Here is a 12,920-nt window from a genome sequence, read left to right on the forward strand (position 1 = left end):
TCTCTGTCCAGGCCTTCAACGTGATCAATGGAGGTTCCCACGCAGGCAACAAGCTGGCCATGCAAGAGTTCATGATCCTCCCTGTAGGAGCCAGCACCTTCAAGGAGGCCATGAGGATCGGAGCCGAGGTCTACCACAACCTGAAGAACGTCATCAAGAAGAAATACGGCCAGGACGCCACTAACGTGGGAGACGAGGGAGGCTTCGCCCCCAACATCCTAGAGAACAAGGAAGGTAAGAGAGAGAATGAGGGATGGAGGGGTTGAGAGAGGGAGGGGTTGAGGGAGGGAGGGAGGGATGGATGGATGGAGGGGTTGAGGGAGGGATGGAGGGGTTGAGAGGGAGGGAGGGATGGAGGGGTTGAGAGGGAGGGAGGGATGGAGGGGTTGAGAGGGAGGGAGGGATGGAGGGGTTGAGAGGGAGGGAGGGATGGAGGGGTTGAGAGGGAGGGATAGAGGGAGGGGTTGAGAGAGGGAGGGAGGGGAGAGGGTGAAATGGAGGGGTTGAGAGGGAGGGAGGGATGGAGGGGTTGAGAGGGAGGGAGGGATGGAGGGGTTGAGAGGGAGGGAGTGATGGAGGGGTTGAGAGGGAGGGAGGGATGGAGGGGTTGAGAGGGAGGGATAGAGGGAGGGGTTGAGAGAGGGAGGGAGGGGAGAGGGTGAAATGGAGGGGTTGAGAGGGAGGGAGGGAGGGAGGAATGGAGGGGTTGAGAGGGAGGGAGGGAGGGAGGGGTTGAGGGAGGGAGGGAGGGAGGGGTTGAGTGAGGGATGGAGGGGTTGAGAGGGAGGGAGGGGTTGAGTGAGGGATGGAGGGGTTGAGAGGGAGGGAGGGATGGAGGGGTTGAGAGGGAGGGGTTGAGGGAGGGGGAGGGAGGGAGGGGTTGAGAGAGGGAGGGAGGGGTTGAGAGAGGGAGGGAGGGGAGAGGGTGAAATGGAGGGGTTGAGAGAGGGAGGGCAGAGGGGGGGAGGAGGAATGTCACCAACGTAGAAGACGAGGGAGGCTTCTCCCCCAACATCCTGGAGAACAAGGAAGGGGAGAGACCATGAGCGTCAGTCAGTCAGTCAGTTAACCAGTCAGTCAGTTAATCAGTCAGTCAGTAAGTCAGTCAGTAAATCAGTCAGTCAGTAAATCAGTCAGTCAGTAAATCAGTCAGTCAGTTAACCAGTCAGTCAGTTAACCAGTCAGTCAGTTAATCAGTCAGTCAGTTAACCAGTCAGTCAGTTAATCAGTCAGTCAGTAAATCAGTCAGTCAGTTAACCAGTCAGTCAGTTAACCAGTCAGTCAGTTAACCAGTCAGTCAGTTAATCAGTCAGTCAGTTAATCAGTCAGTCAGTCAGTTAATCAGTCAGTTAATCAGTCAGTTAATCAGTCAGTTAACCAGTCAGTCAGTCAGTTAATCAGTCAGTTAATCAGTCAGTTAATCAGTCAGTCAGTTAATCAGTCAGTTAATCAGTCAGTCAGTCAGTTAACCAGTCAGTCAGTTAACCAGTCAGTCAGTTAACCAGTCAGCCAGTCAGTCAGTCAGTTAACCAGTCAGTCAGTCAGTTAATCAGTCAGTCAGTTAACCAGTCAGTCAGTTAATCAGTCAGTCAGTTAACCAGTCAGTCAGTTAATCAGTCAGTTAACCAGTCAGTCAGTTAACCAGTCAGTCAGTTAACCAGTCAGTCAGTCAGTTAATCAGTCAGTCAGTCAGTTAACCAGTCAGTCAGTTAATCAATCAGTTAGTCAGTTAACCAGTCAGTCAGTTAACCAGTCAGTCAGTCAGTCAGTTAACCAGTCAGTCAGTTAATCAGTCAGTTAATCAGTCAGTCAGTTAATCAGTCAGTCAGTTAACCAGTCAGTCAGTTAATCAATCAGTTAGTCAGTTAACCAGTCAGTCAGTTAACCAGTCAGTCAGTCAGTCAGTCAGTTAACCAGTCAGTCAGTTAATCAGTCAGTTAATCAGTCAGTCAGTTAACCAGTCAGTCAGTTAACCAGTCAGTCAGTTAATCAATCAGTTAGTCAGTTAATCAGTCAGTCAGTTAACCAGTCAGTTAACCAGTCAGTCAGTTAACCAGTCAGTCAGTTAATCAGTCAGTCAGTTAATCAATCAGTTAGTCAGTTAACCAGTCAGTCAGTTAACCAGTCAGTCAGTTAACCAGTCAGTCAGTCAGTTAATCAGTCAGTCAGTTAATCAGTTAATCAGTCAGTCAGTCAGTTAACCAGTCAGTCAGTAAATCAGTCAGTCAGTTAACCAGTCAGTCAGTTAATCAGTCAGTCAGTAAATCAGTCAGTCAGTTAATCAGTCAGTCAGTCAGTTAATCAGTCAGTCAGTCAGTTAACCAGTCAGTCAGTCAGTTAACCAGTCAGTCAGTCAGTTAACCAGTCAGTCAGTTAATCAGTCAGTTAATCAGTCAGTCAGTTAATCAGTCAGTCAGTCAGTTAATCAGTCAGTCAGTCAGTTAACCAGTCAGTCAGTCAGTTAACCAGTCAGTCAGTAAATCAGTCAGTCAGTAAATCAGTCAGTCAGTAAATCAGTCAGTCAGTTAATCAGTCAGTCAGTAAATCAGTCAGTCAGTTAATCAGTCAGTCAGTTAATCAGTCAGTCAGTCAGTTAACCAGTCAGTCAGTCAGTTAACCAGTCAGTCAGTCAGTTAACCAGTCAGTCAGTAAATCAGTCAGTCAGTTAATTAGTCAGTCAGTTAATCAGTCAGTCAGTTAACCAGTCAGGCAGTCAGTAAATCAGTCAGTCAGTTAATCAGTCAGTCAGTTAATCAGTCAGTCAGTTAATCAGTCAGTCAGTTAACCAGTCAGTCAGTTAATCAATCAGTCAGTCAGTTAATCAGTCAGTCAGTTAACCAGTCAGTCAGTTAACCAGTCAGTCAGTTAACCAGTCAGTCAGTCAGTCAGTTAACCAATCAGTCAGTTAACCAGTCAGTCAGTTAACCAGTCAGTCAGTCAGTCAGTTAACCAGTCAGTCAGTCAGTTAATCAGTCAGTTAGTCAGTTAATTAATCAGTCAGTTAATCAATCAGTCAGATTTGACAGTAAGTCAGTCAGTCAATCAATCCATCCAATAGTCAGTCAGATGTATAGCCCTTTTCACAGCATCCGTTATCACAAGCTGCAGTAGGAAAACCTTTCTTTTCCCAGTACAAGACCAGCAATATGGCACCACTGCAGCTGCACTTCAGTTCAGTTGGATAATGAGTAGTGCTGCTAACATGATTTCCTTAACTTCTGTGCCTTAGCTGAGAGGGAACGTTCCCTCCTTTAACATTCCCAGAACCCTCTAGTACTTCACTAGTATAGACCTCTTTGCCCCCAGTCCCTATCTCCACTTCCCCACGTGTTTACACCACAGGGACCCTATGTTGCTGGAGCTCTCTGCTCATTGCCAAGGAATGCTGCTCCGGAGGCAACAGATGGTCTCCAAATTAAGACCTCAACCCAATACTGAATAATGCATAGACTGGCCAGCCACTGTGGCTCAATGTAGCTTAGTGCCAGGTCAGTGTATCTCAGTAGATCTCAGTGTAGCTCAGTGCAGCTCAGTGTAGCTCAGTGTAGCTCAGTGCCAGGTCAGTGTAGCTCAGTGCAGCTCAGTGCCAGGTCAGTGTAGCTCAGTGCAGCTCAGTGCCAGGTCAGTGTAGCTCAGTGCAGCTCAGTGCAGCTCAGTGCCAGGTCAGTGTAGCTCAGTGCATCTCAGTGCCAGGTCAGTGTAGCTCAGTGCCAGGTCAGTGCCAGGTCAGTGTAGCTCAGTGCAGCTCAGTGCAGCTCAGTGCCAGGTCAGTGTAGCTCAGTACATCTCAGTGTAGCTCAGTGCCAGGTCAGTGTAGCTCAGTGCAGCTCAGTGTAGCTCAGTGTAGCTCAGTGCCAGGTCAGTGTAGCTCAGTGCAGCTCAGTGCAGCTCAGTGCCAGGTCAGTGTAGCTCAGTACATCTCAGTGTAGCTCAGTGCCAGGTCAGTGTAGCTCAGTGCAGCTCAGTGTAGCTCAGTGTAGCTCAGTGCCAGGTCAGTGTAGCTCAGTGCAGCTCAGTGCCAGGTCAGTGCAGCTCAGTGTAGCTCAGTGCCAGGTCAGTGCCAGGTCAGTGCCAGGTCAGTGTAGCTCAGTGCAGCTCAGTGCCAGGTCAGTGTAGCTCAGTGCAGCTCAGTGTAGCTCAGTGCCAGGTCAGTGCAGCTCAGTGCCAGGTCAGTGCAGCTCAGTGCCAGGTCAGTGTAGCTCAGTGCAACTCAGTGCCAGGTCAGTGCAGCTCAGTGCCAGGTCAGTGTAGCTCAGTGCAGCTCAGTGCAGCTCAGTGCCAGGTCAGTGTAGCTCAGTGCCAGGTCAGTGCAGCTCAGTGCCAGGTCAGTGTAGCTCGGTGCAGCTCAGTGCAAGGTCAGTGCAGCTCAGTGCCAGGTCAGTGCAGCTCAGTGCCAGGTCAGTGTAGCTCAGTGCCAGGTCAGTGTAGCTCAGTGCAGCTCAGTGCCAGGTCAGTGCTGCTCAGAGCCAGGTCAGTGCATCTCAGTGCCAGGTCAGTGCAGCTCAGTGCCAGGTCAGTGTAGCTCAGTGCAGCTCAGTGCCAGGTCAGTGTAGCTCAGTGCAGCTCAGTGCCAGGTCAGTGTAGCTCAGTGCAGCTCAGTGCAGCTCAGTGCCAGGTCAGTGTAGCTTAGTGCATCTCAGTGCCAGGTCAGTGTAGCTCAGTGCCAGGTCAGTGTAGCTCAGTTCAGCTCAGTGCAGCTCAGTGCCAGGTCAGTGTAGCTCAGTACATCTAGCTCAGTGCCAGGTCAGTGTAGCTCAGTGCAGCTCAGTGTAGCTCAGTGTAGCTCAGTGCCAGGTCAGTGTAGCTCAGTGCAGCTCAGCGCCAGGTCAGTGCAGCTCAGTGTAGCTCAGTGCCAGGTCAGTGCAGCTCAGTGCCAGGTCAGTGTAGCTCAGTGCAGCTCAGTGCCAGGTCAGTGTAGCTCAGTGCAGCTCAGTGCCAGGTCAGTGCAGCTCAGTGCCAGGTCAGTGCAGCTCAGTGCCAGGTCAGTGTAGCTCAGTGCAACTCAGTGCCAGGTCAGTGTAGCTCAGTGCAGCTCAGTGCCAGGTCAGTGTAGCTCAGTGTAGCTCAGTGCCAGATCAGTGTAGCTCAGTGCCAGGTCGGTGTAGCTCAGTGCCAGGTCAGTGTAGCTCAGTGCCAGGTCAGTGCCAGGTCAGTGTAGCTCAGTGCCAGGTCAGTGTAGCTCAGTGCCAGGTCAGTGTAGCTCAGTGCAGCTCAGTGTAGCTCAGTGCCAGGTCAGTGCCAGGTCAGTGTAGCTCAGTGCCAGGTCAGTGTAGCTCAGTGCCAGCTCAGTGCCAGGTCAGTGTAGCTCAGTGCCAGGTCAGTGTAGCTCAGTGCCAGGTCAGTGTAGCTCAGTGCCAGGTTAGTGCCAGGTTATTGGTCAAGGTGCTAACATGGCAGAAGCCCCAGCGGGGAACTTAGCAGAGGTCATGATGAAACTGTAAAATAATTGAGGATTTATTTTCATATGTATTTATTGTGCAAACTCCCTGAAGAATATCTTAACAATTGCATGACCAAATCAACTCAAATCAGTTCAATGACTAGGTTTGAAGTTACTTGAAGTGATTTGGCCACAAATTATAGCCTAGTCAATAATGTATTTTGTTAATGGTATTGTAAATATGGAAAAAATATATATCAAGCTAAGCAAATCTCATAATTTAGCGTGAGGGAATCTCTTATTCATCTATGTTCCTCTCAGCTCTGGAGCTGCTGAAGGAAGCCATTGGCAAAGCCGGCTATACCGACAAGATCGTGATCGGCATGGACGTGGCCGCCTCCGAGTTCTACAAGGATGGGAAATATGACCTGGACTTCAAGTCACCTGACGACCCCAGCCGTTACATCACACCAGACCAGCTGGGAGACCTCTACAAGAGCTTCGTCAAGGATTACCCAGGTGGGTGTTTGATGTGTCTCAAATGGCACCCTATTCCCTATATAGTGCACTACTTTAGACCAGAGACCAATTCCCTATATAGTGCACTACTTTAGACCAGAGCCCTATTCCCTATATAGTGCACTACTTTAGACCAGAGCCCTATTCCCTATATAGTGCACTACTTTAGACCAGAGCCCTATTCCCTAGATAGTGCACTACTGTAGACCAGAGCCCTATTCCCTATATAGTGCACTACTATAGACCAGAGCCCTATTCCCTATATAGTGCACTACTTTAGACCAGAGCCCTATTCCCTATATAGTGCACTACTTTTGTCCAGGGTCCCCATCACCAAGGGGGATAGGTTGCCTGGGGTCGGCAGTGCTACTACCACTAGATGAAGAATTACCCAGGTCTGTTACTGAGATAACACTGATCCTCATTATACTGTTAAGACTCCGGCTGAGTTACCCAGGTCTGTTACTGAGAACACTGATCCTCATTATACTGTTAAGACTCCGGCTGAGTTACCCAGGTCTGTTACTGAGAACACTGATCCTCATTATACTGTTAAGACTCCGGCTGAGTTACCCAGGTCTGTTACTGAGAACACTGATCCTCATTATACTGTTAAGACTCCGGCTGAGTTACCCAGGTCTGTTACTGAGAACACTGATCCTCATTATACTGTTAAGACTCCGGCTGAGTTACCCAGGTCTGTTACTGAGAACACTGATCCTCATTATACTGTTAAGACTCCGGTTTAACAGTCCTAAATGGCACCCTATTATCCATAGGGCACACTATTACCCATAGGGCACACTATTACCCATAGGGCACCCTATTACCCATAGGGCACCCTATTACCCATAGGGCACCCTGTTACCCATAGGGCACCCTATTACCCATAGGGCACCCTGTTACCCATAGGGCACCCTGTTACCCATAGGGCACCCTATTACCCATAGGGCACCCTGTTACCCATAGGGCACCCTGTTACCCATAGGGCACCCTGTTAGCCATAGGGCACCCTGTTAGCCATAGGGCACCCTGTTACCCATAGGGCACCCTGTTACCCATAGGGCACCCTGTTACCCATAGGGCACACTGTTACCCATAGGGCACCCTGTTACCCATAGGGCACCCTGTTACCCATAGGGCACCCTATTACCCATAGGGCACCCTGTTAACCATAGGGCACCCTGTTACCCATAGGGCACCCTGTTACCCATAGGGCACCCTGTTACCCATAGGGCACCCTGTTACCCATAGGGCACCCTGTTACCCATAGGGCACTCTGTTACCCATAGGGCACCCTGTTACCCATAGGGCACCCTGTTACCCATAGGGCACTCTGTTACCCATAGGGCACTCTGTTACCCATAGGGCACCCTGTTACCCATAGGGCACTCTGTTACCCATAGGGCACTCTGTTACCCATAGGGCACCCTGTTACCCATAGGGCACCCTGTTACCCATAGGGCACCCTGCACTCTGTTACCCATAGGGCACTCTGTTACCCATAGGGCACTCTGTTACCCATAGGGCACTCTGTTACCCATAGGGCACCCTGTTACCCATAGGGCACCCTGTTACCCATAGGGCACTCTGTTACCCATAGGGCACCCTGTTACCCATAGGGCACCCTGTTACCCATAGGGCACCCTGCACTCTGTTACCCATAGGGCACTCTGTTACCCATAGGGCACTCTGTTACCCATAGGGCACTCTGTTACCCATAGGGCACTCTGTTACCCATAGGGCACCCTGTTACCCATAGGGCACTGTTACCCATAGGGCACTCTGTTACCCATAGGGCACCCTGTTAGCCATAGGGCACCCTGTTACCCATAGGGCACTCTGTTACCCATAGGGCACTCTGTTACCCATAGGGCACTCTGTTACCCATAGGGCACCCTGTTACCCATAGGGCACCCTGTTACCCATAGGGCACACTGTTACCCATAGGGCACTCTGTTACCCATAGGGCACCCTGTTACCCATAGGGCACTCTGTTACCCATAGGGCACCCTGTTACCCATAGGGCACACTGTTACCCATAGGGCACCCTGTTACCCATAGGGCACTCTGTTACCCATAGGGCACTCTGTTACCCATAGGGCACCCTGTTACCCATAGGGCACCCTGTTACCCATAGGGCACCCTGTTACCCATAGGGCACTCTGTTACCCATAGGGTACCCTGTTACCCATAGGGCACCCTGTTACCCATAGGGCACTCTGTTACCCATTCACATTTGTAATTGCAGTCAATTAGGCTTTAGAGTGGCACTGCTCTTTCTTCCCCCTTCTCACCCCAGTAGTGTCCTCAGCAACATGTTCTAACAACTAAGGCGTTACAACCCTTCTCCTCTGTCTTCTACAGTGGTGTCCATTGAGGATCCCTTTGACCAGGATGACTGGGCTGCATGGTCCAAGTTCACGGCTGAGACCAGCATCCAGGTGGTGGGTGATGATCTGACCGTCACCAACCCCAAGCGCATCGCCAAGGGTGTGGCCGACAAAGCCTGCAACTGTCTGCTGCTCAAGGTCAACCAGATCGGCTCCGTCACAGAGTCCCTGCAGGCGTGAGTAACTGTCCACACACAGACGGCCATTTTGGTTCAGCCTGGCTCCATCACTGAGTGGAGTGTCACTCCACTGGCAGCCATTTTGTTGCCATTGTTTCAGACAGTGCTGAAGGTAGGGAGACTGATGAAAGGGGAAAATGTAGTGGATGTTAGTGTGGACCTGGGTGTCAAACCCATCTGGGGACATTGGGTGTATGAGTGGAGGCTGCTTAGGGGAGAACAGCTCATAATAGAATGGCATTAAACATGGAAACCATGTGTTTGATGTATTTGTTACCGTTACACACCTATTCCACTCCAGCCATTACCACGAGCCCGTCCTCCCCAATTAAGGTGCCACCAGCCTCCTGTGGTATGTATGTGTACGTTTCTGTACTAGCTAATGAATGTGTTTGCTGTTTCCTGTGTAGCTGCAAAATGGCCCAGACCAATGGCTGGGGGGTGATGGTCAGCCATCGCTCTGGAGAGACCGAGGACACTTTCATCGCTGACCTGGTCGTCGGTCTCTGCACTGGACAGGTAGGATACCTTCTCATCAGACTACAGATTTAACTGGATTACTTTTATCAAAATTACATTTATTTAATGAAGCAGATTTTAATACTGGTGTGACCTAACACTGAAGGAGATGTTGGTTCAAAGTTCAGCAGACAGACACTTGGTTCTGTCATGTTGTGATCCCACTGCAAGTTCTGTCATGTTGTGATCCCACTGCAAGTTCTGTCATGTTGTGATCCCACTGCAAGTTCTGTCATATTGAGATCCCACTGCAAGTTCTGTCATGTTGTGATCCCACTGCAAGTTCTATCATGTTGAGATCCCACTGCAAGTTCTATCATGTTGAGATCCCACTGCAAGTTCTGTCATGTTGAGATCCCACTGCAAGTTCTGTCATATTGAGATCCCACTGCAAGTTCTGTCATGTTGAGATCCCACTGCAAGTTCTGTCATGTTGTGATCCCACTGCAAGTTCTGTCATGTTGAGATCCCACTGCAAGTTCTGTCATGTTGAGATCCCACTGCAAGTTCCGTCATGTTGAGATCCCACTGCAAGTTCTGTCATGTTGAGATTCCACTGCAAGTTCTGTCATGTTGAGATCCCACTGCAAGTTCTGTCATGAGAGATCCCACTGCAAGTTCTGTCATGTTGAGATTCCACTGCAAGTTCTGTCATGTTGTGATCCCACTGCAAGTTCTGTCATGTTGAGATCCCACTGCAAGTTCTGTCATGTTGTGATCCCACTGCAAGTTCTGTCATGTTGAGATCCCACTGCAAGTTCTGTCATGAGAGATCCCACTGCAAGTTCTGTCATGTTGAGATCCCACTGCAAGTTCTGTCATGTTGAGATCCCACTGCAAGTTCTGTCATGTTGTGATCCCACTGCAAGTTCTGTCATGTTGTGATCCCACTGCAAGTTCTGTCATGAGAGATCCCACTGCAAGTTCTGTCATGTTGAGATCCCACTGCAAGTTCTGTCATGTTGAGATCCCACTGCAAGTTCTGTCATGTTGAGATCCCACTGCAAGTTCCGTCATGTTGAGATCCCACTGCAAGTTCTGTCATGTTGAGATTCCACTGCAAGTTCTGTCATGTTGAGATCCCACTGCAAGTTCTGTCATGAGAGATCCCACTGCAAGTTCTGTCATGTTGAGATCCCACTGCAAGTTCTGTCATGTTGAGATCCCACTGCAAGTTCTGTCATGTTGTGATCCCACTGCAAGTTCTGTCATGTTGAGATCCCACTGCAAGTTCTGTCATGAGAGATCCCACTGCAAGTTCTGTCATGTTGAGATCCCACTGCAAGTTCTGTCATGTTGAGATCCCACTGCAAGTTCTGTCATGAGAGCAGTGCTTTATTCTCACCATAGTTTTTTCAGCATCAGCTTTTCCTGGAAATAATTCTGTATTGATACCTGTTGTTCCAGACAACTTAAATAACTGGTATGCTGTGGTATGCTGTGTTCCAGACAACTTAAATAACTGATATGCTGTGGTATGCTGTGTTCCAGACAACTTAAATAACTGATATGCTGTGGTATGCTGTGTTCCAGACAACTTAAATAACTGATATGCTGTGGTATGCTGTGTTCCAGACAACTTAAAATAACTGGTATGCTGTGGTATGCTGTGTGTCCTTCTCCAGATCAAGACCGGTGCCCCATGCAGATCTGAGCGTCTGGCTAAGTACAACCAGCTGCTCAGGTGAGCTCCGTCTTTAAACTCTTAACTCAGTTGTATAAAATATTGTCACTAGTAATATCATGTCATATGTTCTTCATTAAATACATCCTTTGACTTTAAAGGTGTACATTTGGCATTACATTTGGTGTACAGAGAGCAGTAAGTCTTTTTTTAGGCTCTAACTCCCCCATGGTTCGTAGGACAAAACCTATTGGGAAATGAATGGTGTTTTTTTTGGCAGGGTTTTTGGATAGACAGCGATAATAAGGTCTGAGGTAAACACAGGTTTAGGACATCGTATATGTTTTGTTCTATGAGATTAAGCTACATCAGCTAACGTCACTTTTTGTGAATTTTGAAGCTCACATAAAGGCTTCATCATTCATAGAGGTCATGTTAACTGACTGATATTATCTCATAGAACAAAACATGAAGGCTTCATAACTTATAAAGGTCATGTTAACTAACCCTTATTATGACAAAGAACAAAACGTATCAGATCTCCTAAGCCTGTGTTTACCTCAGACCTTATTATCGTCGTCTATCCCAAAAACCCAATTCTTTCCCCATAGGAATGGCTGAACCAAACAGAGTTAACTCATTTCTGGTTTTTAGGGTTACAAGCTGGCGCGCTCTATATCACTCATCTTAATATACCATTATCCAGAATAATAGTAGGCTATTTTAGTACTTCAACTGTTGAAACCTCCAGCCAAATTGAATGTCTGACTACCTTCCATAGGATTGAGGAGGAGCTTGGAGACAAAGCTGTCTTTGCTGGCCAGAACTTCAGGCACCCAATCTAAGGAGGTTCAACTTCTCCTTGGGCCTTCGTGTGTTTTCATCCTGCATAAGTACAGTAAAACCCCCTAGCCATAACGCTAGGTCTCTACGCACTGCCCTGTCCAGAGGAAGGAATATGGAGCAGCACTGAAATTAAACCCCCCAATGTCCAAGTCTGGGGTTCCGTTACTACGTTAGGAAACCCTAATCTAACTTGTACTGCACTGACCGTAATGCACCGCCACCAACCTAACCTCTATGACTCCTTAAATAGTGTCTGTCCTTTGTCGTCAGTGTAACCTTATCGTGTGATGATGAGAGATCTTTGTTTGTCATCAGTGTAACCTTATCGTGTGATGATGAGAGATCTTTGTTTGTCGTCAGTGTGTGACCTTATCGTGTGATGATGAGAGATCTTTGTTTTGCTTCTTGTGAGTTGTAGTCATTTCTTGGTTGTCTCCTATGAGTAGTGTTATTCCAGTGGAGAGCTTCTGTACGTTTAGCACTGTGCTGTTATTGTGCAGGACAGACAGTATGTGCAATGTGTCACCTCTGAAGAGAAGTTCTAGTGTTGCTACTGTAAGCGTTGGCAGAATTACCAGAAATAAACCTATGAAACAGACAAGAGATGTCATTCTGCCTCTCTGTGTGCTTTCTTGTTATTATATAATCTGTAAGTTCCTGTATCACAAAATTCAGTGACACTGAAATCATTCTGGCTCCCCTTGAAGGGCCTGTGAGTTACAGACCTGGGTTTAAATATTATTTGAAATCTTTCAAATACTTTGAGTGTTTCCTACAGTCTGCCTAGATTACAAGATGGTCTGGGTTTTTCTTTTATTTAACTAGGCAAGTCAGTTAAGAACAAATTCTTATTTACAATGGGTTAACTGCCTTGTTCAGGGGCAGAACAACAGATATTTTACCTTGTCAGCTTGGGGATTTGATCTAGCAACCTTTCGGTTACTGGCCCAACGCTCTAACCACTAGGCTACCTGCTGGTTACTGGCCCAACGCTCTAACCACTAGGCTACCTGCTGGTTACTGGCCCAACGCTCTAACCACTAGGCTACCTGCTGGTTACTGGCCCAACGCTCTAACCACTAGGCTACCTGCTGGTTACTGGCCCAACGCTCTAACCACTAGGCTACCTGCTGGTTACTGGCCCAACGCTCTAACCACTAGGCTACCTGCTGGTTACTGGCCCAACGCTCTAACCACTAGACTACCTGCTGGTTACTGGCCCAACGCTCTAACCACTAGGCTACCTGCTGGTTACTGGCCCAACGCTCTAACCACTAGGCTACCTGCTGGTTACTGGCCCAACGCTCTAACCACTAGACTACCTGCTGGTTACTGGCCCAACGCTCTAACCACTAGACTACCTGCTGGTTACTGGTCCAACGCTCTAACCACTAGGCTACCTGCTGGTTACTGGCCCAACGCTCTAACCACTAGGCTACCTGCTGGTTACTGGCCCAACG

At 48.6% G+C, this 12,920-nt stretch overlaps 1 protein-coding gene across 2 annotated transcripts in view; it reads left to right on the forward strand.

Annotated features, from left to right (window-relative positions):
• Window positions 1-12,070, forward strand: part of LOC115168704 (alpha-enolase) — a 34,021-nt gene extending 21,951 nt beyond the window's left edge. For both annotated transcript variants that reach the window (XM_029724205.1, XM_029724204.1), the window contains exons 7-12: window positions 12-234; window positions 5,702-5,899; window positions 8,267-8,468; window positions 8,882-8,990; window positions 10,616-10,674; window positions 11,396-12,070. In XM_029724205.1, the coding sequence (XP_029580065.1) occupies window positions 12-234; window positions 5,702-5,899; window positions 8,267-8,468; window positions 8,882-8,990; window positions 10,616-10,674; window positions 11,396-11,459 (855 nt within the window). In that variant the 3' untranslated portion in view covers window positions 11,460-12,070. The remainder of the gene's footprint in view (window positions 1-11; window positions 235-5,701; window positions 5,900-8,266; window positions 8,469-8,881; window positions 8,991-10,615; window positions 10,675-11,395) is intronic.
• The last annotated feature ends 850 nt before the right edge of the window (window positions 12,071-12,920 follow it).

Source organism: Salmo trutta, chromosome 30 (assembly GCF_901001165.1).
Source record: "Salmo trutta chromosome 30, fSalTru1.1, whole genome shotgun sequence".
Taxonomy (NCBI): Eukaryota; Metazoa; Chordata; class Actinopteri; order Salmoniformes; family Salmonidae; genus Salmo; species Salmo trutta.